This window comes from Lissotriton helveticus, chromosome 1_1 (assembly GCF_964261635.1).
Source record: "Lissotriton helveticus chromosome 1_1, aLisHel1.1, whole genome shotgun sequence".
In the NCBI taxonomy this organism is placed as follows: domain Eukaryota; kingdom Metazoa; phylum Chordata; class Amphibia; order Caudata; family Salamandridae; genus Lissotriton; species Lissotriton helveticus.
The window spans coordinates 1,338,254,285-1,338,281,208 of NC_136057.1; the positions used below are offsets into that span (position 1 = coordinate 1,338,254,285).

At 44.6% G+C, this 26,924-nt stretch overlaps 1 protein-coding gene across 8 annotated transcripts in view; it reads left to right on the forward strand.

Annotated features, from left to right (window-relative positions):
- CYP4F22 (cytochrome P450 family 4 subfamily F member 22) overlaps positions 1-26,924 on the forward strand; it is a 288,015-nt gene that overhangs the window by 200,739 nt on the left and 60,352 nt on the right. For 7 of the 8 annotated variants that reach the window (XM_078682603.1, XM_078682636.1, XM_078682594.1 and 4 more), the window contains 2 exons: positions 16,162-16,215; positions 16,742-16,869. In XM_078682603.1, coding sequence (XP_078538729.1) covers positions 16,162-16,215; positions 16,742-16,869 — 182 coding nt within the window. Of the gene's footprint in view, positions 1-8,404; positions 8,550-16,161; positions 16,216-16,741; positions 16,870-26,924 lie in introns of all 8 variants that reach the window. The other variant, XM_078682626.1, reaches the window with a different exon arrangement.

Here is a 26,924-nt window from a genome sequence, read left to right on the forward strand (position 1 = left end):
GGAGAGGCAAGAAAATCCTCACTTTATGCTGGGATGTCAATAGTGTGATGAAAAAAATGCTAATTTTGATTTTGAAATAGCCAATTTGAAGATTTTGCTGAAATGTAGAAAGTTGGAGAAGGGGACTTTTGCACATTTTTTGCACCCACTCTACTTCACGTACATGAAAATGTTTTGCATTATGTTGAATGTCATACCTGAGGAGTGTTGGTCGGGTAGGATCACTAATGGTGAAACTCAGTGTAGTTTGTTTGATTAGTCTGATGTGGTGCGTTGTTCCAGTTTGACGTTGGTGGTGATGGAATAGTCTGAACTTGGAAGAGTTGGTTGAAATACTTGGTGGATGCACCTGTGGTGAGTGTAGTTGAATAAGTTAGTGTTGGGTAGCATCTGAGAAAACAGATCATGGCATTGTGTGAGTTTAAAGTGCTTTATCCAGCTTTGATACTGGATGGGGACCTCTGGTGGTGATGTTGGTATTTGGTGATGCTGTACTTGATTTAGATCAGAGCTGGTAAGGAAAGATGAGGGTCTGGATGAGATTGATGTTGGGGTCAACTGTGGTAAGTTAGATGAGTTTGGTGGTGTTGTCAGTATCTAGGATTTGTGCTGTTGATGGCATATATAAGAGAGGGTGTTAGAGGTTCCAGTCAAAAGTTGATTGTATGTCAGCTTGACGGCTTACGTCAGCTAGCGATATTTTTGCCCCTCTAACCAACTTTCCCCGCTCTCGGCATAGCAACTCCCATAAGTGGTTTGACCCCCAATTAAAAACCCAACATCTGGAGCTACGCCAATTGGAGCGTAAGTGAAGGAGAGATTACTGTACCACAGGCAGAGACACTTACGTGGCCGCCCGCAATAAATATAAAAAAGCCATCATTGCGGCCAAATTAGCATATGTCTCCAAGAGAATTTTGTCAGCCCCTTGTAAGTCGAAGGAGATTTTTAAAGTCCTCGATGAATTTACCTCTGACTCTAGGACGCTCCTGAACCAGGTTCCTACTCAGGAATCATGCAATGCTCTCAGTACGTTCTTCCTAGAAAAAATTGTTATGATTAAGGATACTATTCCGGTCACCTTTCCTGGCACTGATACTGTCTGTCCCCCTCACAATGCACTCTCTTTCACACATTTCCCTTCTCTTGATCCAGATTCTCTGGCCAGACTGGCCGCTCGTATCAAGTCTGGCTCACCTGATGACTGCTGTCCACCATCTATACTACGAGACATCTGCCTGACTTTACCTGATTGCATTCTCCCTCTGCTGAATTCTTCTCTTTCCTCTGGCACGGTGCCCAGCTCCTTCAAGGAGGCCGTTTTGGTGCCTCTACTGAAGAAGCCAGGAGCGGACCCCGCAGTTTTGGCGAACTACCGGCCTATATCTCTCCTGCCCTATTTCTCTAAAATTCTGGAAGCCCACGTCACCGCTTGCCTCTCACAGTTCATCGAGAGCTCCAACTTTCTCGAAGCCAACCAGGCTGGCTTCAGACCCGGCCACTCCACGGAGGCAGTGATCTTGGCCGTGTTGGATGCTCTGAGAGGCGGCGCTGACAGGGGTACCCCCCAGGCACTGGTTCTCTTAGATCTGTCGGCCGCTTTCGACACGGTGGACCATGACATCCTTCTCCATAGTGTTGAGCAGGCCGGCATCCAGGGCCTGGCGTTGGCACGGGTCGAATCATTCCTGACCGGAAGGTCTCAGACAGTTAGTCTCGGCACCTTCAGGGCACCTAAGGAACGATCACATTGCGGGGTTCCCCAGGGTTCCTCTTTATCCCCCCTTCTCTTTAACCTCTATCTTCGACCTCTTCTCTTTTCTCTGAGGCAGTGGGACGTCACCGTCTTTAACTACGCTGACGACCTGCAACTCATCTTTCCTCTCAATTCTCCCTCTGCTATCACTAATTTTCAGGCGGTTATGTCCCACACTCTCCAGTGGATGAGCCAGAATCAACTCAAACTGAATCCCGGGAAGACAGAGCTCCTCCTCCCTGGTAAGAGCTCTATCCACTGGGGCCCGCACTTCTGGCCGGTAGAGCTAGGCCCTCCTCCCACCCCTGTGGCCTCGGTGAAGAGTCTCGGGGTCATTATTGACTCCGAGCTATCCCTTAATCCCCAGATAGGGGCGGTGGTCTCCTCCTGCATGTACCAGCTGCGCAGGATCAGGAAGGTGGCCTATCTCCTGACTCCCAAAGTTCTGATTCAAGTTATCAAGGCTCTTGTCCTCTCCCGCTTCGATTTCTCGAATTCTCTTTATCACGGTCTGCCTAAGGCCCTTCTCTCTAGGCTGCAGATCGTCCAGAACCAAGCGGCGAGATTGGCCTTCGGGATCCCGAAATGGCAATCCGCTAAGCCTCTTCTTACCAACTTGCATTGGCTTCCTGTCATTTCGAGGATAGCCTTTAAGATCGGCTGCCTTGCCTTCAAATCTCTAACTGGTCCCTGCCCCGCATTCCTGAAATCCCTTATCAGTCCCTATTGTCCCTCACGCAACCTCAGATCATCTCACCTCCGCCTCCTGGTTGTCCCCTCTTTCAAACTCTGCAGAATCGGAGGTCGGAGATTCGCATATCTGGCCCCTAAATTCTGGAATTCTCTCCCACCCTCACTTAAATCCTCCAATTTGCTCTTCCAATTCCGTAGATCTCTGAAAACATGGCTTTTCCCACAATCTGGCTAACCCCCCCTGTCCACCCCCAGCACCAGATCAGCGCCAGGAAACCCACGGTGACAGAGCGCTCTATAAGCTCACCTTAACATAACATAACATAACATATGTGTTTGAAAACACACACGGAGAAAAACAAAGGTTAAATAACAGTTAAAATATACAGTTTTAAACAAACAAAACCATTAAAATTCACCAGATATATTGATCTCAAGTAACTATAACTTGCACCCCTGACATGCATTATGCTGTTATCAATGATGTCATTTCAGATGTTGTACTCCTATTATCAATTATCCCATAATATATGTCATTAAGGATGTAATGTGGGAGGTAATTAGCAGTGCATGGCGAGGGTGCAAGTTATAATTACTCCGGGCATGAGTTATAGTTAGTTGAGATAAATAAGTGGTGAATTTCAGTGCTTTTTATGTTTAAAGTGGCATATTTTAACTGACATTTTCACCTAACTATACCGTCCCTTTAACCTTTGTGTTTTTAAGTGCATTTCTCTTTTTTTTTAAATTTTAGCATAGTTAGGTGTTCATCCCTGTGCGCGGAGCATGTGTTTGGGTGCCCAAAACCCAGCAATCCACAGCTCCTGCCGTGAGCCTGTGAGCGGTGCGGAGTTGTGCGCAGAGCCGGCGCCCAACCTCCCCACAGATGCCTACTCCCCGTCTCCCCCCCCCCCCCCCCCCCCCAAATACAAATGGCTGACTATGTCATGTAACTCTATGAACTGTGATTTTAAGTAAGTCCGACTTCTTGGCTTTGTCAAAGGGTTAGCCGACTTATTGACTTTATCCAGGGGTCAGCACACAAACATACATAAAACAGATCTATCGGCTTAGTCAAAAAGTCACCAATAACTATAATAAAATGTATATTTCAAAAACTGACACATTGCAATGTTTAATAAGTGATTATATTTTCAATAAAGCACAATTGAAAATAAAAACATTAAACATGTCTTTTACTCTTTATTAAAAAATGTGGGTCATAGAATGCAGCCATAGAACCAACACAAGAGGTCCCGGCACTCCAGCTGAAAATAATATACCTCCAGCTTGGAGTGCTTTTAAAAATATGGGAAGCTCTTCTAGGGTCATGGGCCAGATTTATAGGTCGACGGAGCGAAAACTCCATTGCAACAGTGATGGAGTTCCATCCCTGCCAACATAATTGTCCGCCTGCCCAATTTTAATGTGGGCGGACCATAGTTTGACGATGGCAGAGACTACCGCGGGGGAGACGTCTCCCCCATGGTTAAACTCCTGTGATGGGCAGACGAAGTAAGGGCTGTTAGCCGTTTGGCTGTATGCCCGGACACCTAATTTAGATGGGTGGACACACAAGGATGTATGACGGTACATCGCAAACCAAAACAACGCGTGCCGTTACAACGCGGTTTTTAGTTCACGATGTACGTCACAATGCATGCTATTACAATGTATAGCATTAGTTAGCATGCCCTTAGAAATGCATACGAAATGCCTTTACAACGGCACCCATTTCCCCGCATCCTAAATTAAAAAAAAACTGACCCTAAACGCTCAAACATGACCATAGACTATGACCCCCTGTCCCTAAGCCATAACAGTAGCACACACCTTCACCCTCTAACACTACCCCTATCCCTAAGCCCTAAACACCAAAACAGTAACATACAGTACCCCAAACCCTAAGCCCTAAACAGTAATATACACTATCCCCCCTTGACACTACCCCAAAACCTAAACCCTAAACCCTAAGCCCTAAACCTTAAAACATACCCTTACCTTTGTTTCCTCGTGGTTCCTCGTGGTTCCTGTGCAGCGTCGCCGTTTCTGCTCCCGGTTCCAGCATCGCCATTATATCGCATGTGCATGCGATGTAATGGTATGTGTCGCAATGTCCACGCGTGGTAACGTCGCATGCGTTGTAACGCGTGCGGTGTAAAGCCATGCGTAGTGTTGCCGGCGCGGTAATGGTTGTTCGCCACACACAGCTGTTTTTCAATGGCCCACCCTCCTCGCTCTAGGAGGAAACGCCCATGGCAAGGTGGGCACTGCTTTAAAAATCCCACGTGTTTTTTTAAAAATGCCAACAAATATTTGTCCTAAACCAGCCCACTAATTTTATTTTGGCAGGTGAGCTTGACCTATAACAGTAGCAAGACAAAATGTGCTATTTTACAACAGGATAGGCTATTCTTACAATAAAGTAATGATTGCATGCAGAAAATTATTGATTAATAGATACGTCATATTGCTTCAGAAATGCACTGACCTGCTTTACCAGGGTGTGTATATCTGTCACTTAAGTAGCGATAAAACTCTGTGAGAAAAAGTATTTCTCTGCTAAATCCCAATGCATACATCTCTGGCTTGAGGTTAAAGGCCTTTTCATGGTACGGATCCCAGAATAGATCCGATTTTTGCCTTGATGACACTTGCCCAGGTCAATGATTTGTAGGCGCTACCCCTCTCTCTCTTACCATGATATACTTCAAGACACTTATTTACACTTTCTGCAGTGTCACTTGACTTTTCTATATATATTGTTCAAATATGGTTCGATTCATTTGATGTGTCAAGCGGAGCTTGAGCTAAATGTGTGAGAATATTTCATGATCTGTTTGTATTTGATCTTGTGGCATATCAGCCAATTCTCTAGATTACAGTTTGCTAATTAAATTAGGTTGTAGAAACAAATGAAATATTTTTTATATTAAAATGAGTCAAAAACATAACCCAATTCGCCCTAACTCCTTAAACACTTAAAACATAAACATTGATTTTATGAGGCCAGTAAAATTCGATCATTCTAATACATACATATAAAATTACACTGGTATATGATAGTTTAATTCATACTAAATATAAATCGTTTCATGCAAGTCATATCTTTGGTTTAGTGTCCCCTGTTGGTTTGTAAATTTTCTACTCTGATTAAGCACACCCACTTACTTTGCTCAATAACTTATATTGTTAGTTTAGTTCATGCTTTGACTATGTACCAGTACGTCTGCATTTGGTGGGAAGCAGGGAGATGGAGCAATTAATCAATCAGGCGTTTAAAAAGTGCGCTACTCACCCGTGAGGGTCTTAAGACGCGGGGGTGGGGGGAAGCAGCTCCGTATCAGTCGAAGAGCCAGGTCTTGAGGTCCTTCCTGAACCTATGCAGGGTCGGGGAGCGTCTGATGTTCACAGGGAGGTCGTTCCAGGTCTTGGCCACAATTTAGGAGAAGGCTCTTCCGCCAGTTCTGTTTCTGCGGATGCGGGGGACCTTTGCCAGGGCGAGTTTGGCGAAGCAGAGGTTCCTCTTGGGTACGTGGAAGGACACTCTCTCGTAGAGGTATTTGGGCCCGGTGTTGTTGAGGGATTTGTAGGAGTGGGTGAGGAGTTTGACCCTCTTCTCCACGGGGGGCCAGTGGAGGTCTCGTAGGTGTTGGGTTATATGTTTGTGGGACGGAGTCCCGAGCAAGAGAGAGATAGCGAGATCATTAATGACCTGCACAATTTGGAGGGGGGATTTTAATGGTGTTAATATTTTTGCACCTGTCGGAGCTTCTCTGTTGCTTCATCTGTCACTAGGCCCAGAGTATGAAATGGTCCTCTCTCTTTCTCCTACATTTGCCAGATCTTTTATTGTCTCGAAGTGTGTGCATCACATGATGTACAAGTAATGTGCAGAAAATTGGTGGGATTCATTAGAATTAATGCATCACCCAAACCATTCTGTAAAGCTTTAACATTGTCTAGTCTACTAGGATTATGCGGCAATTGTATCTAAATAATGCAGCATAAAATACAATCTATGTGCCACATTTTCTGGTACCGTTTTTTTCACCTATGTGAGATAGAATTTTTATTTGTGAAATCTCGAAATTATGCAGATTGTGTCAATTTGTGTAGCAGATTTACTTAGTCCATATTTATGTGGTAAATGTAGCAGTCTGAGAATTGCATAAATCCCCTGGACATCGTTAGTGTCCATTGGTTTATTAACAATTTATTCATCAAAAGGTGAACCAAATCTAAAAAGGATAATTCCTGTCAGTGGCCACTATTCGATACACTGTGAAGGAAATAGTTTTTCAGAGGTCCTGGTGAAATTTACAAACTATTCAGTCCTTGTCCTCATAGTTTATGATATCACCGAAACTTGTTAATGGGAATATTGGATGATATTTCATGGTCTTCCATTATGTTTCATCTATGGGGTGTTATTTCGATGTTGGGCGGAAGAAATTCCGCCCGACACTGACTCAGTCATGGGACCGACTGACTCCTGGTCGGCTGTCCCGACCGGCCTGTTATAATGCTGAACACTTATCGTCGCATTCAACTTTTCTCGATGGGAACGTGTGTTACTGCCGTAAACCGGCTGTAACACAAGCTCCCATTGAGAAAAGGGAGGTGCAGTTCATCCCTGCACCCCGTGGCAGGCACCAGGGTGCCTGCCACAAGGTGTAGGTATCAACAGGCCCTGCTAGAGACCCCTAAACATCCTATCCGACAGTTTCCATGTCGGACAGGCCGGCATGGAAACCATGTCGGAAACCGTGATCGTAATCTCAAGGGCGGAAAGACCTGCCCTTGAGATTACTTGCCGGTTTCCGACTGGCAGATGGGCTTCACGAACCCATTGGAAGCCCGCCGGAATTACCTGCCAGCTTCCTTTCCGACTGCCTCCATCATAATGAGGCGGTCAGAAAGGAAACCAAGCGGCCCATTACGATGCAGCCCTAAAGGCTCCGACCGCACATATTTAAACATACACATTTTTTTAGGATCAGGTGTCTTAGGTTTGCCGCTCTATCATCCAGGTCCTCTGGCCCTGATCACTCTAAATATCAAAAGTAATAAAGTTTCATTTGAATTGCCAACATTTTTCAATGAAGACCAGACCCTGACATATCTTCCTAACAAACCAATATGAATATACCTCATTTTAAATGTAATTAACGCTGAATTTGATAAGATAGATGGATCATCATCTTAAGCACTTTTATCTGTGCAGTATTACACGAGCACCTACACAAGGGCAGTTACTCTTCTATCATATATCCATTTATTGGCGGAGAATCTGTTGCCAATTTCACTTCTTATGTGCTGTTTCATTTCCAGTCGAACTCGCAGTGGTGCAACACACTGATTTTTGATTAGCTTTTGTCTCTTTTTCTCTGACCTACATGGAGTTCCTTGTTCTGATGGTACAGTTACAAGTAGTCTACTTTATTCTGTGATCAGACACCTGGGGTGGCTGCACTGTCCATATCATCTACATAGTGAAGTTCCTCGGTCATCCACTATGGGTTTCTGTACTGTCCATATTTTCTACACAAGGAGAATGATTCACAAAAAGACATTTTGTGTTTGTGCACTGGATGTTTCTTCTATAGAAAGAATGATCCGTGGTCAGACACCATGTGTTTGTGCAATGCATGTATCATATGCAGCAAGAATGGTCTGTGGTCAGACACCAATGGTTTGTGCACGCACATACCATCTACATAGAGAACTATCCTTGATGACATTTCTGGGTTTGTCCACTGTGTGTATCAACTAGATCAAGGTAGATCAGTGGTGTTCACTGCACATATCCTATGCATTTATATTGACCCATGGTCAGACACCCTCGTTTGTGCACTACAAATACCGCCTACTTGGAGATCGAACACTGCTTACTGTTCAAGTGTCCACTTGCCATTTGTTGAGCCTGCCTGTTCTCTCCTCACCGCATTGCAGATCAGGAACACAGAGGAAGGCCTGCTGAAAGTGAACGGCCTGGTGAACTCCTATACTTACGCATGCTCCTGGTGGTTTAGTATCTTCTACCCCATTGTGAGAATTTTTCACCCCGATTGGTTGAAATGCGTGCTCCAGGCATCAGGTAGACAATCAATTTCGTCTGCTTTCTCCCTCTGCTTGTCTGCTGAACACTAACAAATCTTTATTGCGTTTTGTATACAATCCAACATGCCATTCTGTAAGATGCTGAACACTAACATGCTGCTAAAACCGCACTGTGAAACCACAAAGCATTTTATAGGAATGTTCAGATGCTGTATTGGTATAGATTTGGATGAGAAGAGAAACCACATTAAAAAAATAATAATAACTACCACTAGTATAAATTGCAAGTTTTCCTGTCCAAAAGGTTAAGTTCACAAATAATTTGGTTGCAATAAGATACTAGTTTAACCTCTCAAATATGGCTGCCAGGATCCCAGATAAAGTAGAAATCTGCTTAGTTGATCCTCAAAAAATAGGCCGAACATTTATTTTGTTTATGTACTTGGTTTTTGCTGAAGTGCATCAAAACATTACAGTAGGGAATCTGAGCACTGTGCATAGCAGCGGTATGCATAAACTCTACTGGTGCCCTCAAATTGCAAGACTAAGTTGTATAGAAGTTTTCAAGAGAATAAAGATTTTATCGGAGAAATTACATTGGTAAAAATAAATTGCAGGTCAGAGGTCAAAGATCAACATAAGTCTGGACAAGCTGAGAGCTAACAAATCCGAGCTGTGAATAAGGGGAGTAGGGATTCAAGCTGGAGCACGTGTCACTAGGCAAGGTCACAAACCATAAGCTTCATTTTGAAAATGAGAACACTCGCAATGTACTTCAGCACATAATGCTGCTTAGTGTTATGTGAAAGATCTTAGCCAACCACACTTCCTGTGACCTTTTTCCTACTCCTATGCTGCATCCATATTTTGTAAATATGTCACGGGGATTGCATCGTTCTCTGAGCAAAGCAACAACACAGTACATGATTATTAAGAGTATAGTTAAGTTGGGGGATACTGTATGATATATAACACTAAGGCATATCAAACATATAAACTATAGGAATGGTGTGATACGTTTTACACAATAGGAGGGTACCTGGTAGTTGTAGTCAAAGGACCCTCACCGTCTCCATTGGTTGCACGCGTCTTCTTGGGGTCTCATCCTGGTATACTAAATATTGGGATGGGCTCAACATCTGTGGATGGAGCAATATGACGATATGATAACGCTTGGCTGTAGGAGGATCTAAAGATAATTTTAAAAATACCAATATAGAAGATGGTGGTAATATTTAGGTGTTTTTGCAGCATTACACCCTTAAAAAATGTCTGACTTAACAGCATGCCCCCTGCCTACTCCTAGGCGGCCTAAGAATTATAACCATAGGGCAATATCATTTGTTTGTAGCATATCAGCTAAGTACGCCAGCATGTTATCCTCTGACCTTTTCCCTATTTCACACTTGGACTACTGGGGAAAGACTAGAACTACTGATTGTTAGGGGTTAAAAGTGAGTCCTGATGAAAGCCGTGGACCCATAGGGGCCAAACTTCAAATGGTTGACCCGTCGTTGAGCAGGATGTTTAGGTAAATAAAATCCACTGGCATCGATTTTTCTAATATTTTTAAATATACCAATTGAGCTCAAAATAAAGGGATACCAGAGTTACCTTTTTAAACCTCCTGCAACAGTGTAGCTATCCTTACCTTCACCGAAGTTCAAAAGGAAATAAAAGTGTTGAGATTGCTAATGTGAGTAACAACTACTAAACTGGATCCTTATAAGAAGTATCATATTTATTCATTAGCGTAATAGTCAGTAACTCATGGCCTGATTTACATGTTGGCATTAAGCATATTTTGCTGCGTCGGTGTATCTTAACCGCCAACATAAAAGCCCACCCACCGAATTTAGATGCGGGGCACACCCACAGTTTGACAACAGTGAAGACTACTCTGTCTCCACCATGGCCAAACATCTGCGATGGCCTGACGGAGTAAAGGCCGTCTGAGAAATGGCTTTCTGTCTGCCCGCCCAATTTGGATGGGCAGACTTATACCTTAATGAATAAATTGCACTGGCTGCCAATAAAACCTTGCATTCCTTTCTTTAAAAATAAGAGACTTGTGGTTCCAATTTTTTGGTACTCGCCCCCCAAATCTGGAACTTCCTGCCATTAGAAATGTGGATGACCCCTTGCTACACAAAATGTAGACAGCTTTTAAAAGCAGGCCTTTTCAAACAGACTTATGATTGAAACTGTGTGCAGTGTGCTATGTTTCTGTTATTCTAACGCCAAAACACCGCTTGGTGTACATGCGCTCTAGAAATGCCTATAACATAACATAACCACACAACTTTTAACTTCAGCAGCCTAAGATCCACAGAAGTAAGGAACAGGAGAATCCTCCCCTGCAGAGTCAGACAGACTCGTAGCCCCTGTCATAGATCTGTATTTGTTATGAAAGTAATTTTTAGGAGCCTTGGAAGGTTATGACACTGGATTTGAGACTGTCTCTCTCAGAGGTGTACACCTGGTGGATTTTCTCATTCTAGTTAAACCACTCCACAGGAACCAAATGTCGTCACAAACCCAGCTCTCACTGCAGCCCCTACTGGCGGGGGATCAGGAGGGGTTATGGAGAGGAAACGCAAGCAATCAGTCCTGTGTATGCTGGTTCAGGTGTGTAGTTTAACATTCTCCGTCAGGGAGGCCCAGCCCACTGGTGAAGACAGCCGCGACCCAGGGAATCATTCTGTTTATGTTTGGTAGGTAATGTTGCAGCCACTGGGCTTAGAAGACGTTTTGCGGTGCGGAATGAGGAAAGCACTAGAACGACAATATGCATCACTGTATCCATCCCGCACCCAGCAAGAGTGCTCTGTGTAATCCTCTATAATCCACATCAATGCCAGTGATGTATTAAGTTGCATCTATGCAGCCAGTCGGCCAAGTGCTGCAAGGAGGCTTGCAACTAATCACTATACTATTAGCAGCTTGTCTGCATACTTCTATGCCTGTCCCTAAAATGGCCACCTTCTGAGACAACATATATTAACTGGAGTCCTGACCCCAAAATTGCTGTCTTTTTCAGGTGGCCGCCATGTTAATAGCAGGTCAAAAGTTAATGTACAAGTTGTTTTAGAAGGTGACACTTTTATGTTGCAGGGTGTGTAGACCGCACCATGCTCAGCACTGCTGCTGCCTGTACGATTACTCTGCATTGTTGCTGCACGTGCTCTTCTTTGTCTGTGTGTGGGGTAGGGTAATGTAAGCATGCACAGCGACCACGTTTTTTGGCATTTGTTCTATGTGTATGGGAACCTTGTACTGCTGCCGCCATCCCCTGTCCTGTAGCAGCTCTGTGTGCTAAAAAAAAAAGCTGACACTGCTGCTTCACGTGCTGTGTGCTACTGAAGTTTGTTAATATTTCACTATACTAGCACAAGAATAATTAATATTGTCAAGCCATATTAATAGAAGTTGGTTGCTGCCCCACACAGCTGTAAGAAAGGGGCAGCTGCTTCCCAGTCCTGAGCCGCCTCCTCCTCATCCCTGTTGCGTGTGCAGCAAAGCAGCAAAAACATATCTTGTGGGGTTTTTTGTGCCAAAGTCTTTGGTACTTTTAAAGCATGTGCATAGAACCATCTCAGTCTACAATTCTTAAACAGTCCATTACAAATATACCAAAATATGTGGTTTTTGGATTTAGCGTTTCTTCATCCTTCTTCAGGGTGACTTGTATAGTTTTTTTGTTAACACTATAACAAGATGCAATTTGTCCAGAGCACACAATATATATGAGTAGACTGGTTTGTCTAAGAGTAACGATAGCATTCCGCATCCGGAAACCGAGACTCATTCGACTCCACGAGGAAGGCGCTACACTGCCTCTACCTCTTTGAACTTGTACAACTTGACAAGTTCCGAAACAATTTAAGACCAGGGCACCGGCAAATCATTTGTTGCCGCCCCCTTTTTTCGTAAACCACCCGATCAGGACCGGGTTGGAACTATCACCGGTCCCTCAAACCCGCTGTTTGACTAATTTCCTCAGCCCTGAGGAGTCACAGCCATATGTTGTGATGAAACACGTGTCGGCTTGAATTGTATTTACAGTGATTCCCAAGTGGGGAATACTGTGGTTGAATAAAAACCCTTTAAAAGCTACACGCTGGGTCGGGTCTATCCCTACTATTGTTACTCTTAGACAAACCAGTCTACTCATATATATTGTGTGCTCTGGACAAATTGCATAAACTCAAAAAGAAGGAGGTCCTTTGTCCTTCTTCCTTCAGAGGTTAAGGTTTTTCCTCTGACCAAGAAGCACCTACTAAAATAACTCTAGAACATTACCTTACCGTAACAAGTTGGGCGCCACTTTTTCTGAACTTTTAAAAAAAAAAACGTTCGCTGATGTCTAACTATAACAAGATGGCTGCTTAATTTACCACCTAAAGTCATTCTAATGACTCTGCTACAAATGCGCATGACAGCCATATTGCTACAGACCTATGATAGCATGTCTAGGATACGTATGTATCATTTTGGTTCAGTGTGATGTTGGACAAATTGTTTTGGGTTTGACAGGAAACCTAATGCTCTTCAGGCTGAGGTAAAGTTGTCGCACTACTAAGAGCACGTGGAACATACCCATGTGACAGAGTGGCCGATTCAAAAATGTACTCTGGAGTATGCAAAGTAGTACTTCTGCACTACTTTTTTTATATACTCTTACATGGCCTTGTGAATTGACCCAAAAACACCTAAAATGGAAGTAAATGGAAATATTCATGGAATATTCATATACAATTAGTGCAAATAGAAAGAACTGTGCTCTATTTGTTCTTTAATGAATAGAGGTGGGCATTTCAGGGTCAATTTACAAAGGCATTTAATAATACTTAAAAGAGTATTCCAGTAGTGCTACTTCCCTTACTCGTAAATGCTTTCGTAAATTAGCGGAAAATGACATTGTCTCAAGCTCTGCTTTGGGAATTTAGGACTGATCAATGAGACCGAACTTGCTAATCAGGCAGTGCATCTCCAAGCATTCCACAACTTGATTGATTTCTAGATTTTCTCCAGCAGTAGTGCCATGCTGTGCATCCCTAGAATGTCTTGGGGGAAATCTTTGTGAATCTACCCCCTGTGTTTGTAGTTAGAAATGTTAATGTAAGGAAAATTATTTTACCTGCTCTGGAGTTCAATTTAAGTAATACCGTGACAACAGCAGCATAATTAGTGCCTGATTTAGAGGTTGGCAGACCGAGCAAAGGCTGTCCAGGTTGATGAGGACTTTACGTCCGCAACCCTGCCTTTACTCTGCCTGCCATATTTAGAGTTCACTGCTGGACCAGTGGTGAACGCCATGGGTTTGTATGAACCGCTGGCACCTCTGATGGCCCAAACTGATGTGAGTCCCTTGCTCACTTTGCCACTGGATTCAAGCTAGCCTGGCTGAAGACGGCTGGAATGCCAGAAACCGGTCCTAGGAAGCTTGTTTCCGGTCCAGGGAAGACATGGCTTGGCAGTTCGGGCTGGACTGTTCCCATGAGGCACAGGGTCAGACTGATTTGCATATGGCCATGTCTGAACCGGGGTGGCAGAGTGGGCTAAAGAACGGTGATGGATTAAACCCAGATCTGTTGACTGGGTGTGAGTGTTTGATTGGTTCAGATGCTCCGTCCATCACCACCCCCTTTTGTACCGCCAAACTGCAATGGGCCATCAGAGGATGGTTTATGTCAAATGAGTAAATTTTACTCCATCGTGTAAACCTGCCGGTCCTCCTGATTCAATACTGAGTGGGTGGAGTGAGAGTTTGGCAGGCAGGGTACTGCGTCTCAGCGGAGACGGAGTGCCCTATCCACTAAACTCTAAATCAGGCCCTTACTGTCGCTTACGGCCCTGTCACTAAACCTGCTCCTTCCTGGCCTCACAGGTTACATTGGATCCAATGGGCATGATAAATGTTTGTTTAGAAGGGATCAGCAGGGAGGCTCTAGAGAAAGAGGAAAGAATTTAATTGCAGACAGAGACACCTATCAGCCTGAAAGGTCTATGAAATTGTAACATTTGTGAAATGTTAAACACAGAACAGAACGTTTGTTCTACAGATCGCCGACTCAGACTTTAGATATTGTATTAACCCTTAAAAGTGGGCAATCAAATGAAAACAAAAAAGCTTTTGTTTTCCCAATCCAGCCTCAACAATAACTCAAACAACAAGAATTCTAGAATTTACCTTTTGTTTAAAATTGTCAGTTTGGATTATTTTCAGAGTGACTCTTTCTTTGATGCTTCGGTGGGTTTAAGATTTCAAAATGTCTCTTTGTTGGATGGCCTCTGTGTGTTTTAGGTTCCAGAATTAGACTTTGTTTCATAATATCCCCTTGAAACCTTTCCCAGTTTCAAATTCCCAAATGGCCATTTGTTGGAAAACACCTGGGTCTGTATTACTGCTGGGGCATTACCGTGTCTGCATCAAGGCACATCCTTAATTGAGTCTACATAGAAGAGGCAGGGACAGTGTCTGTGGTGGCTGTAAGAGAATGTGTTTTCAGCAGCATGGGTGCAAACCTGACAGTTTGTGCCAATGCTAGAGAAAGCACATACGTGAAAATGATACAGCGTTTTGAAGCTGTGGTTTCACATTTCACTGTCAGTGCCCACCTGACCTCATTTTCAAGATGGGACAGTCCCCCGCCACCACCTACCCCTCCCCCCAACGCAAGTGCAATATGCGATTGCACCCACATGCGTGGGGAGATGCGAAAGGTTCCTTGGGAACTCCTTCACCCCTTCCATGAGTTACTCAACCTGTACACCTCCAAAGGCTTGTTTGCTGCTGTGCCTACATCGCTAATACTGTGTGTTCACCAACATAAAGTTGTTCCCTCATTTGCATGTAGCCATAGCTCCTTGCCAGTGAGTGAAGACTCCATGAGATTGTGGTGGCACACAATTTGTGCCGGGACAATCCATAATCCAGAACTGGTCACTCAAATGTTTGCTACCCTCTTCTATTATACCAAAGAGCCGAGGGGCACAAAAAGTGGGGGCAGATGTCCCCTTTGACTGTGCGACACAAGGTTTCTAGACCAATTGTACCATTCCTCCCTAGAGCGTCCATTTAATTTGAGGTGGTATCTGCCGGCCATGATAAGGCTTCAGCCCGTTTACCGATCTTCCAATAGTAATGTGCAGAGCCGGACTCACCAGTGGTAACAACACAGCAGTCCTATTAGAGACACCGGAGGAGTTGTTTCCTCTTCCTATTGGACAACAAGTACTTTTTTGGTCCTAAATTCTAGAACAATAGAAAGTAGTTGAGTTCTTGTGCAACCTAGGATAACTGGGTACCACTGGTTGTGTGCTAGATCCAGCTGCATCACCACTGATCTCATGCAGGCCCCTGCTCTGTCTGCAGCTGCTGTGTCGAGGATGTTTGTGTGTACCTTTGTGGGTTTGGTGTTGTGAAAGTCGTTGAGCTTGCTGTGTTTGGCATGAATGCTTTGCTGCCCAAATGCCAACGCCTGCTTGGTCCAGCAGATCCTTGCTTTTGTCTGTGTGCTGTTAGGAAGCTGGCTGTCCATTTTCCCAAAGTTTTGGGATGTGTGTGTAGAAATTTGTCCCCAGATGTCCAGGCCCGTAGCGTGGGGATTATATACTATCATCGACTGTGTGTGCTTCCTCCACAGCTGCGATTGCTCCCAAGGATGAGCTCTTCTACGGCTTCTTGAGACCTTGGCTGGGTAAGTTGGTTCCTTCCAAGAATGCTCCCTTGAGCTGCCATGCTTGACTATTGTCCTCATCCCAGCCTAGGTTCCTTAACTTGTTTATGGTGTTCAGGCTGATCTCATGTTTGGAGGACATAAAATGGGAACTTGGGCATGGTATTTTTATGGCATTTATTGAGCAAACACAACCTACGTTACCTCTGACTGCTGAAATATGGATCTAAAAGATAGCAGTGGGTTGATGTGTCTACATTTTACTCTGCTGATGATTTGAAGAGGTAGACCTCTGAGTTTTCTAACCTAGCTGGAATTAAAAATCACCTAGGTTTGCGATGAGATTCTGAATATGGCCATGGAAGGGGCACTGCCAGAGATGGGCGTCTTAAAGCTACACATATAGTGTGTATGGTATCCTGTCTCTCACTTGCGTGCCCTTTGGCCCTTAGAAACAGCACTTTGAACATGCTTGTCCTGTTTATTCTTGTGAACAGTTGGCATTTTACACTGGCCCCTCTAATCTTCAATGATGTATCTCTCCCAGGTGACGGTTTACTTCTCAGTAAAGGTGAGAAATGGGGACGTCACCGCCGGCTCCTGACTCCAGCCTTTCACTTCGACATCTTGAAGCCCTATGTGGAGATTTTCAATCAGAGCACGGACATCATGCACGTGAGTAGACCGCTGACTGTCAAATATCATGCACAAGAGGGCACTCCTGCCAATCTTTCATCTAGCTGGAGATGTCAATCATTCGGGTACCCAACTGCCAATCCGATATTAGGGTCATCTGTACACACCTGCCTGAGATGCAATGCACGAGTACACACCTGCCTATCAGATGTTAGGCACGTGAGTAAACTAGACCTGGGCGGAGTTCAAAGTGACCAAAAACCTCATCCACGCTACGCGGAGTTCCGCAAGCGGCAGAGTGTGTCGGGGCCTGCTGTTCACACTGATTTTCATACCGCGTGTTTGATCTGCGCTGGAAAATCTGCGCAAATGGCACCATGTACAGCGCAAGAGGGTGTTGCTTCTTTCTTCCGCTCAAGTAGATTTTCTACTTGAACCGCAGCTTCCTCAATGCGAACAGATGGTTTCTCAATACGAACGGTTGCAACCATCCTTGACTGCCCGCATTGAGAAATCTCGCTGGGAGGTGGTCTAGCGTTGGATTACCTTCACTTACGCTTGCCAACTTAACTAATAGAGCAGAGTTCACCGCCCAGGCCTAGTAAACACCCAGCAATCTTCAGAGCACTGACGACATTCACCAGATTCAACAACTCCAGCTATGATAAATCCAGGGATATTTTGTAAACCCTGCAGCATCGACTCATCAACTTTTGAGGAAGCCCCGTTGCAGAGGGATGATGATGGATGATCTGTATTGCATCAAGTCATCAAGATTGAGATTATTTACAACTCCTCACACTGAGTTTATTTCCTAGAGTAACCTGTATATCATGTGGCCTACTCATAGAATTACTTTTATAAACTTTGTGAAGAAATGGCACCAAAAGTTGAAACTAAATTGTGATATGGTTTATGGGGTGTCTTCTGTTGGTTTAATGGTAGTCGTTGTAGTACTAAAGATTACAGTGGAGACCGTAATAGTGGCACCAGAAGCACCAAAGTCTTAGTAGTAACAAAGTGTTGAACTAGAAATTGCACTACTTGTGTTATCAGCATTGGTAGTGGTTTGAATAGTATTGTGGATGTTCTGGCACAAAGAAAAGCACTCTAAGTGGTACATATAGTCGTATTAGTGTTTGTTTCACCACGGCTTCTAGCAGATGAGGTACTTTTACTATTAGTGATCGGGCTGGAATGACTTTTAGTGATGCGAGTAACAGTAATGAAAGCAGAAGTACTGATATTAGTAACAATGGTGCTAGAACCAGTGCTTGAAATTACACTCAAGCCCTGCTTCTAGAGGTACGCCTGCGCTGTCACTGTGCTTTCCCTGAGGAACAGCAGCCAACAGGAGGGCACAGGGCTGCTGGACTCACCACAAATGCCTCACTTTTAGGGACATCAGTAGCTCCTTTGGCCTAGTCTTACACTGCTTGGAGCGGTGGGGGTCTGAGCATCACAGCTGGAAGCTCATCAGAGCAAAGATGCTCAGCTTGTAGCATCACAAGCTGCTAAGAGATAAACAGAGTTTTCGCCCTCAAGCTGTGCGGCAAGTGTAGAGGTATGCATGCTATTTACGAATGTGAGGTGTATCTGTTTATATTACATATCTTATATAGCAAAGGAGGGGTAGAGACGGATCAGATGTTGATCCTAGGGCTCAGATTACCACTCCAAAGTAAGAGAGGAATGGAAGGTCCAGCCAGAGTCAGAGCCCCAAGGAACAGTGACTAACAAAAACGGATGTGGCTGTTCCTGGAGAGAAAGGAAGGTACGGTCAAGAACGGGGGGAAAAAAATGAGGTAGTGCTCAGTGGAGGGCTACCCTGGGTATCCAATTTGTTGGAATTAATGGCCTCACACACTCTTGCGAGTGTCATGCTTCATCATTGGCGGTTGCTCCTCGTAGGGCAGGCGGTGCAATGCCCTACGGGCTCACCTCTAGGAGGGGCTCTTTATCGGAGATCTTTTTTCCAACGGCCTGTGGGTGAAGTGCAAGTGAGGGGCCAGGAAGAGAATGGATAGTGTAGGTGAGTGAATTAAAATATAGCACAAGGTACCGGAGATCAATTTATTCTGGTGGTCCCCTGCTATACATAAAAGCAGTGGGTAGCCTATGATCGCCAGAAATTAGGATTCCGTATCACGATCTAGGACTACAATTCGTATCGTGAGGTCGACATGTTTCTCGCTTATGCACTCTGGCTGCGATTCTTCAAGACCTAGTAATTTACATCTATCACAAGGGAATGACCTAGTAAAGTGTCAACCAATAATACAGTTTACTACCTGTTGTACTACCTGAATTGGACTGCTCTTGCCTAAAGGAGACAAAAGAGAACATTACCATAATTCAGAGACAACAAGTGCCCTTTATGACCGTGAACACGCTGTGGTTTGTGTGGATCAAGTGACTCTATAGTAGTGACATATTGTGCACAGTGACCAGCATGTATTGACTAAAATCACAATACAACACACCACAACATTCAAGGATAAAATTGTAAAACCAAGAAGTTTTTCTAAATACAGCAGCAGTTTCTTCATAGTTTCTAATTAACAACCTACAGTAGGCTACTTAGTTACTCACCTACAGGTCAAGGAGTATGGGTGTCAACAGTACCCGGTAGGTGTGACATCAAGGGGGAGAACCAAAAGAGGTTTAATGGCTATATGGGAGACAAGTACACGCAAACTCGATCTGTCATTGTTCCTTAACTGTCAATTAATCACGAAGTTCATAGATAGTATGCATCTCTGAGTGCCATGCAATATGGGGCAGCGCGCCCCACGAGTCACGCTCACCAAGTGTACAGTCAAGCGCCCAAAGACCAAAAACTCCCACTTCACACTCCCAGGCGCTCACGCCCATATCGCCAAAACAGGGCGTTCACTCATCCACCTGAGAGGTTCGCAGCATTACATAACCTGCGTGGTTGCCGCTATGGAACAAATACAAAGGGGCTCTAAAATATTTCCTTTTACCCTCGGAGCCTAGTCTGTGGTCGGGTTCATAAAAATTGAAAACAGCATGTAGACCATAATAAATCGAGGTCTCGCGCAATACCCAGAGGCTCGCGGTGGCTGCTCCCGTCCCCCATTAGATCAGGTCTGTTCCGTTAGGGTATCACACCCCAGACGCGCTAAAAGTCACAAAAGCCCTGGGCGCGGGTCGTTTGTGTTAGTGTCAAAAAGTTCCCCTGTAACCGGGACCATCGAAAACGAAAGGTACTTACTTCTCGAGGCCTTGGTCAACTCTGTTGTGCCTACCCATCGCTACCGGAATCCGGATAGTAACGGGTCACGGTGTTCTGGTGAGTTTAGTAAGTGTTTGGGGCGTTTCCAACTCGCCTAGCATGTCACATGACTCATGGTGTTTACACGGGGGCCATCTTGGAACGGGTCAGTATTCAACAGTATGAATACTAGAGTATGTACAGAAATGGGTCAATGATGAGTACGTCTTATTTTAAATCCGTATCCTTTGATTTTTCATAGTATTTCCCAAAGAGAAATAAAGTTAAATACAGATAAGGGACATAGACTTTATATAAAACTTTAAACTGTCAGTCGTAAACAGAATATAAAATATAAAGGGGTGTCTCTCACTTATCTAGTATGTCACGTGACTCAAGATGTTATCACGGGGGCCATTTTAGAACAGTGCAGTGTTCATGTGTGTTCAAAGACAATTCGTTGTTGATCAAGTCTTACTAGTCCTTGTTACTAATAATTCTTATTGGATCACAAGGAGAAAGGATACAGATCAGGGGCAAAGATTTCATATTAAGACCCATATCATAGACTGCCAGTTCTAAGCAGAATATAATATAATTATCATTATAGACTACTCCACGGGATGTCCTCATTCAATCCATGTCTGTCTGAGGACAACCTGTGTATCCACCTCTGTTCCTTGTGGAATAAATTCTGCTTAGATTTGTTATTAGGGATCTCAAGAATGAGCCATCTCAATGAGTCAGCAGTGTGGTTATGTTCTAGAAAGTGCCGGCACATCTTGGTGTTGATTTTCTTACATCGGAAATTGCTTCTGTGCTCCGATATACGAATCTTCACGGGTCGAGTGGTCATGCCCACATATTGCAGCTCACAAGGACATCTAAGCAGGTAGATACAATTGGAGGAGTTGCAATTGGTATGACTTCGAATTTCCCACGTGAATGTCTCTGTTAAATGGATGGACTTTGTAATGCTCGTAAAGGGACAGACACTACAGGAGCCGCAGGGGTAGTGTCCCTTTACTGGGGGAAGTTACCAGAGAGTGTTCTGTCTGCGAATTGCACTTTGTTTAGGCCTAGTGTGCACTAGAATGTCTTTTATGTTTTTAGACCTTTTAAAGGCAAACCTGGGGATCTCAAGATTAAGATCTCCTGTGTTAAGGATCTGTCAATGTCTCTTGATGATTTTTTTAAGTTCATTTGAGACAGGGGTGAAAGTTGTCACGCAGGTCAGTAGATCATTGTCTTGTGAGGTTCGGGCATTGTCCTCCAGAAGGGCCTCTCTATGGTTGTTTTGTGCCCGTTTCCGTGCCTTGTAGATCTCCCTTGTAGGATAACCTCTTTCTTTCAGATTTCGAGAAAGGATGTTAGACTCATTTCTGTAGTCTGTTAGGTTGGTGCAGTTGCGCCTAACCCGCAAGAATTGGCCGAAAGGAAGGTTGAGTCTTAAGGCTCTTGGGTGGTGGCTCGAGAAGAGTAATAAACTGTTCCGCTCCGTGGGCTTCCGATACATAGTGGTATTGATCTTCCCCCCTTCCAGTCTGATGGTAAGGTCCAGGAATGCTATCCTGGAGTTAGAGGCAGTGATGGTAAAGGTAAGAAAATTATTCAAGGTATTCAACCAATTGAAGAACTCCAGGTACAGGTTTGATGTCCCTGTCCAGAGTATGAGGATATCATCAATGAACCTCCTCCACAGTTTGATGTTAGAGTGGTAGGGGTTCATTGGTCCATTGATGTATTGTTCCTCAAAATCTGCCATGTAGAGGCAGGCCACCGAAGGAGCAAAAGTGCTGCCCATGGAAGTTCCCTGGGTCTGGTGATAATGTTGCCCTTTGAACTCGAAGAAATTCTCCGTCAGGGCAAGCTCAGCACATTCCATGATGAAAGAGGGTGGTGTAGGCGAGGTCCTTTCTTCCATGTTGAGAATCCTCTCAATCACCCCGAGTGTGGCCCTCTGTGGAATGTTGGTATAGAGGGCCTCCACATCGAGGGTGATAAGGAAGTCAATTTGAATGTCCTCCTGTAAATTGTCAAGGAGGCGTAGAACGTCCTTAGTGTCTTGGACATAGGACGGAATTCTCTTCACTAGGGGTTGCAGGAAATGGTCGCAGATTTGCGATAGGGGCTCCAATATCGAGCCTATACCCGAAACAATCGGGCGTCCGGGCACTGGTGTTGTCCCCTTGTGAATTTTTGGGAGGGTGTAAAAATAGGGCACCCTAGGATCTTTTTTCACAAGGAATTCTGCCTCTTTTTTTGTGATCCAGTCTTGACATTCTGCAGAATCCACCAACCCTGTTATGGTGGTTTTAAGTCGTTCCGTGGGGTCAGTTGGAATGGGGGTGTAGTAGCGTCTATCCCCTATTTGTCTTAGGCACTCTATTTCATAATCCTTGGTGTCCATTATTACCGTGGCTCCACCCTTGTCTGCCTGTTTTATAGTGATGGTTTCATCATTACCCAAGGAGTTGAGTACCTGCATTTCTGCGTTGGAAAGATTGTGGTATCTCTTGCCTGATCTAAGGGCTCCAATGTCCTTGAGCACAGCTTGCTCATATGTCAGGACTTCACTAGGTACCATCCCACTGTGTGGCGTGAAAGTTGATGGGTTATGGAGACCTGAGTCAGTAGGTGTCTCAAATGATCTGCCGTCAAAGAAGGCCTTCAATCTGACCTTCCTGAAGAACTTCTGGATTTCACAGTTTAATTCAAAGTTGTCTATTCTGGGGGTAGGTACAAAGCCCAATCCTTTCTGGAGGACTTTTTCTTCTGATGTTGGAAGTTGGCGTGATGACAAGTTCACAACCAAACTCACTTCCGTCCTGTCCTGCTCCTGGTTTCCACCCCTAGGGTTTGTGTGTCCTCCCACTGCACCCTCTTGTCTGGGGCGTTTCCTCGCCTGCGCCCGCTGCCCCAACCTCTGTCTAAAAAAGGCTGCTGATTCATGCTATGTGGGGCAAACTGAGGGGGGTACTGGGGTACAAAGGGAGTCATGGGATGTTGAAATGTGGAAATTAAAGGGTTGAGTGCATTACCTCTCGTGTAAATGCATCCCTGCAATTGGGCACACTAATAGTGGTTTACACGAGAGGTAATGCACTCAACCCTTTAATCTGATATTCAGCGTTCCAGGACAGTAACGCCACCTGCCGGTGCACCTAGAAATTCACTACAAATTTTAAGAAATTCAACACACCTCTTAATTTAACCCAGCAGTGCGCCGTGCCCTCTAACACTTGAAATGTGGAAATTGCCACATCGGAGGTCCCTGATAAGGGGGATGTTGAAAAAAAGCCTGCCCCCGTTTCCCTCCTCTATTGTCTCTTCGGGGTCCAGGCTGCCACTCATCCCCGCTTGAATTGTTGTCACTATTGGAGCCTCGTCTAGACGAGGTAGTGCTTGAGTCGGAGAGATATCCTGTCCCTGGCGGAACAAAGTCATCCTTAAGATAGGGATACACTTTCTCTTTAGAGAAGCGGTCGATATCCTTTTGCAATTTAGCTACTTTCTGTTTCATTAAGAAATCTTTATGTTCTGTGATTTCTTTATTGAGTTCTGCCAACTTAGTTTTAAAACCGGAGTTCTGTCCAGAGTTTTTAAGGGCACTCTCTGCTGCCTGGATTTTACTGAGAAGCTCATCTGCCAAGCGTTTGGCAGTGTTAACCAGGAGAATAAGTAGATCATGCGTACATTTCCATGAAATGAGCGACCATTCAATCTTAAATTGGCCGTCCTCCCAGAAGATCCTGGGGAAATTTTTGACTATAAGGCCATTTGGTGCTATTTTAGCCTTAAAGTATTCGGCCATGAGGGCTCCATGTAGAGTAATTCTGACCCACTCTCTTTTCATGTCAGGGAGTGATTTCCAGTCTGAGGAGTTACTCCCTGTGGCGATTTCTATGTCCATGCCCAAAATGGACGGGAGTCTATGAATAGCTGCTGTGTCATCATCACCGAAACTAACAGCCTGATTCATGAAGCTAAATTGCACTCGCAAAGGGCAAGATTCTCAGAATCTTGCCTTTTGCGAGTGCAATTTTGGCATTTGGGATTCACAATCCCAAATGCAAAAATCGCTAATAAAGAATTAGCAAATATGCGAGGATTAGCATTTAAGGAATCTCTATTAGAGATTCCTTAAATGCTATTCATGACACTTTTAAAAATTGCGAATTTGCAATTTTGGGCCGCTATTTACCGAGAGGTCAGACCTCTCGGTAAATAGCAAAAACTTAGAAAAATGCTTTTAAAAGCATTTTTCTAAGTTGCATGTTGCACACACACATGTCCTTTGGACATGTGTGTGCGCAACACCTGTTCAAATGTGCATTTAAGGGGTGCTACAGGGTGTCCTTTGGACACCCCTGGCTACCTTAAAATCGCTATCTTATTTGCGAGTAGCAAATTGCTACTCGCAAATAAGGGATACACCCCATTCATTCCTATGGGCCTTTTGGCCCATAGGAATGAATGGGGAGTTATTCCTTATTTGCGAGTAGCAATTTGCTACTCGCAAATAAGGAATGTGTAGGAATCGCTATTTATTTAGCAATTCCTACATGAATACCGTTTTGCGAGTCCTCAATAGCGATTCGCTATGAATCGCTATTAGGGGCTCGGAAAACGGCCCGTTCATGAATCAGGCTGTAAGTCCTTGTCCATCCATAGTGAAGTGGTAAGGAGTCACTGGAGAGATGAGGGGTACGGTGAAAGGCAAGGGTGGTGATACTAAAAAGTATCAACCCAGTTCTTGGGATAGTAGCCAGGAACTCAAACAGGTGTGGGGGATAGAACAACACTTACCCACCTAGGAGTTTGATCCCCACGGTTGTTAGCCGTGCATAGTATATAGCAAAGGAGGGGTGGAGACGGATCAGATGTTGATCCTAGGGCTCAGATTACCACTCCAAAGTAAGAGAGGAATGGAAGGTCCAGCCAGAGTCAGAGCCCCAAGGAACAGTGACTAACAAAAACGGACTTGGCTGTTCCTGGAGAGAAAGGAAGGTACGGTCAAGAACGGGGGGGAAAAAATGAGGTAGTGCTCAGTGGAGGGCTACCCTGGGTATCCAATTTGTTGGAATTAATGGCCTCACACACTCTTGCGAGTGTCATGCTTCATCATTGGCGGTTACTCCTTGTAGGGCAGGCGGTGCAATGCCCTACGGGCTCACCTCTAGGAGGGGCTCTTTATCGGAGATCTTTTTTCCAACGGCCTGTGGGTGAAGTGCAAGTGAGGGGCCAGGAAGAGAATGGATAGTGTAGGTGAGTGAATTAAAATATAGCACAAGGTACCGGAGATCTATTTATTCTGGTGGTCCCCTGCTATACATAAAAGCAGTGGGTAGCCTATGATCGCCAGAAATTAGGATTCCGTATCACGATCTAGGACTACAATTCGTATCGTGAGGTCGACATGTTTCTCGCTTATGCACTCTGGCTGCGATTCTTCAGGACCTAGTAATTTACATCTATCACAAGGGAATGACTTAGTAAAGTGTCAACCAATAATACAGTTTACTACCTGTTGTACTACCTGAATTGGACTGCTCTTGCCTAAAGGAGACAAAAGAGAACATTACCATAATTCAGAGACAACAAGTGCCCTTTATGACCGTGAACACGCTGTGGTTTGTGTGGATCAAGTGACTCTATAGTAGTGACATATTGTGCACAGTGACCAGCATGTATTGACTAAAATCACAATACAACACACCACAACATTCAAGGATAAAATTGTAAAACCAAGAAGTTTTTCTAAAAACAGCAGCAGTTTCTTCATAGTTTCTAATTAACAACCTACAGTAGGCTACTTAGTTACTCACCTACAGGTCAAGGAGTATGGGTGTCAACAGTACCCGGTAGGTGTGACATCAAGGGGGAGAACCAAAAGAGGTTTAATGGCTATATGGGAGACAAGTACACGCAAACTTGATCTGTCATTGTTCCTTAACTGTCAATTAATCACGAAGTTCATAGATAGTATGCATCTCTGAGTGCCATGCAATATGGGGCAGCGCGCCCCACGAGTCACGCTCACCAAGTGTACAGTCAAGCGCCCAAAGACCAAAAACTCCCACTTCACACTCCCAGGCGCTCACGCCCATATCGCCAAAACAGGGCGTTCACTCATCCACCTGAGAGGTTCGCAGCATTACATAACCTGCGTGGTTGCCGCTATGGAACAAATACAAAGGGGCTCTAAAATATTTCCTTTAACCCTCGGAGCCTAGTCTGTGGTCGGGTTCATAAAAATTGAAAACGGCATGTAGACTATAATAAATCGAGGTCTCGCGCAATACCCAGAGGCTCGCGGTGGCTGCTCCCGTCCCCCATTAGATCAGGTCTGTTCCGTTAGGGTATCACACCCCAGACGCGCTAAAAGTCACAAAAGCCGTGGGCGCGGGTCGTTTGTGTTAGTGTCAAAAAGTTCCCCTGTAACCGGGACCATCGAAAACGAAAGGTACTTACTTCTCGAGGCCTTGGTCAACTCTGTTGTGCCTACCCATCGCTACCGGGATCCGGATAGTGACAGATCGAGTTTGCGTGTACTTGTCTCCCATATAGCCATTAAACCTCTTTTGGTTCTCCCCCTTGATGTCACACCTACCGGGTACTGTTGACACCCATACTCCTTGACCTGTAGGTGAGTAACTAAGTAGCCTACTGTAGGTTGTTAATTAGAAACTATGAAGAAACTGCTGCTGTTTTTAGAAAAACTTCTTGGTTTTACAATTTTATCCTTGAATGTTGTGGTGTGTTGTATTGTGATTTTAGTCAATACATGCTGGTCACTGTGCACAATATGTCACTACTATAGAGTCACTTGATCCACACAAACCACAGCGTGTTC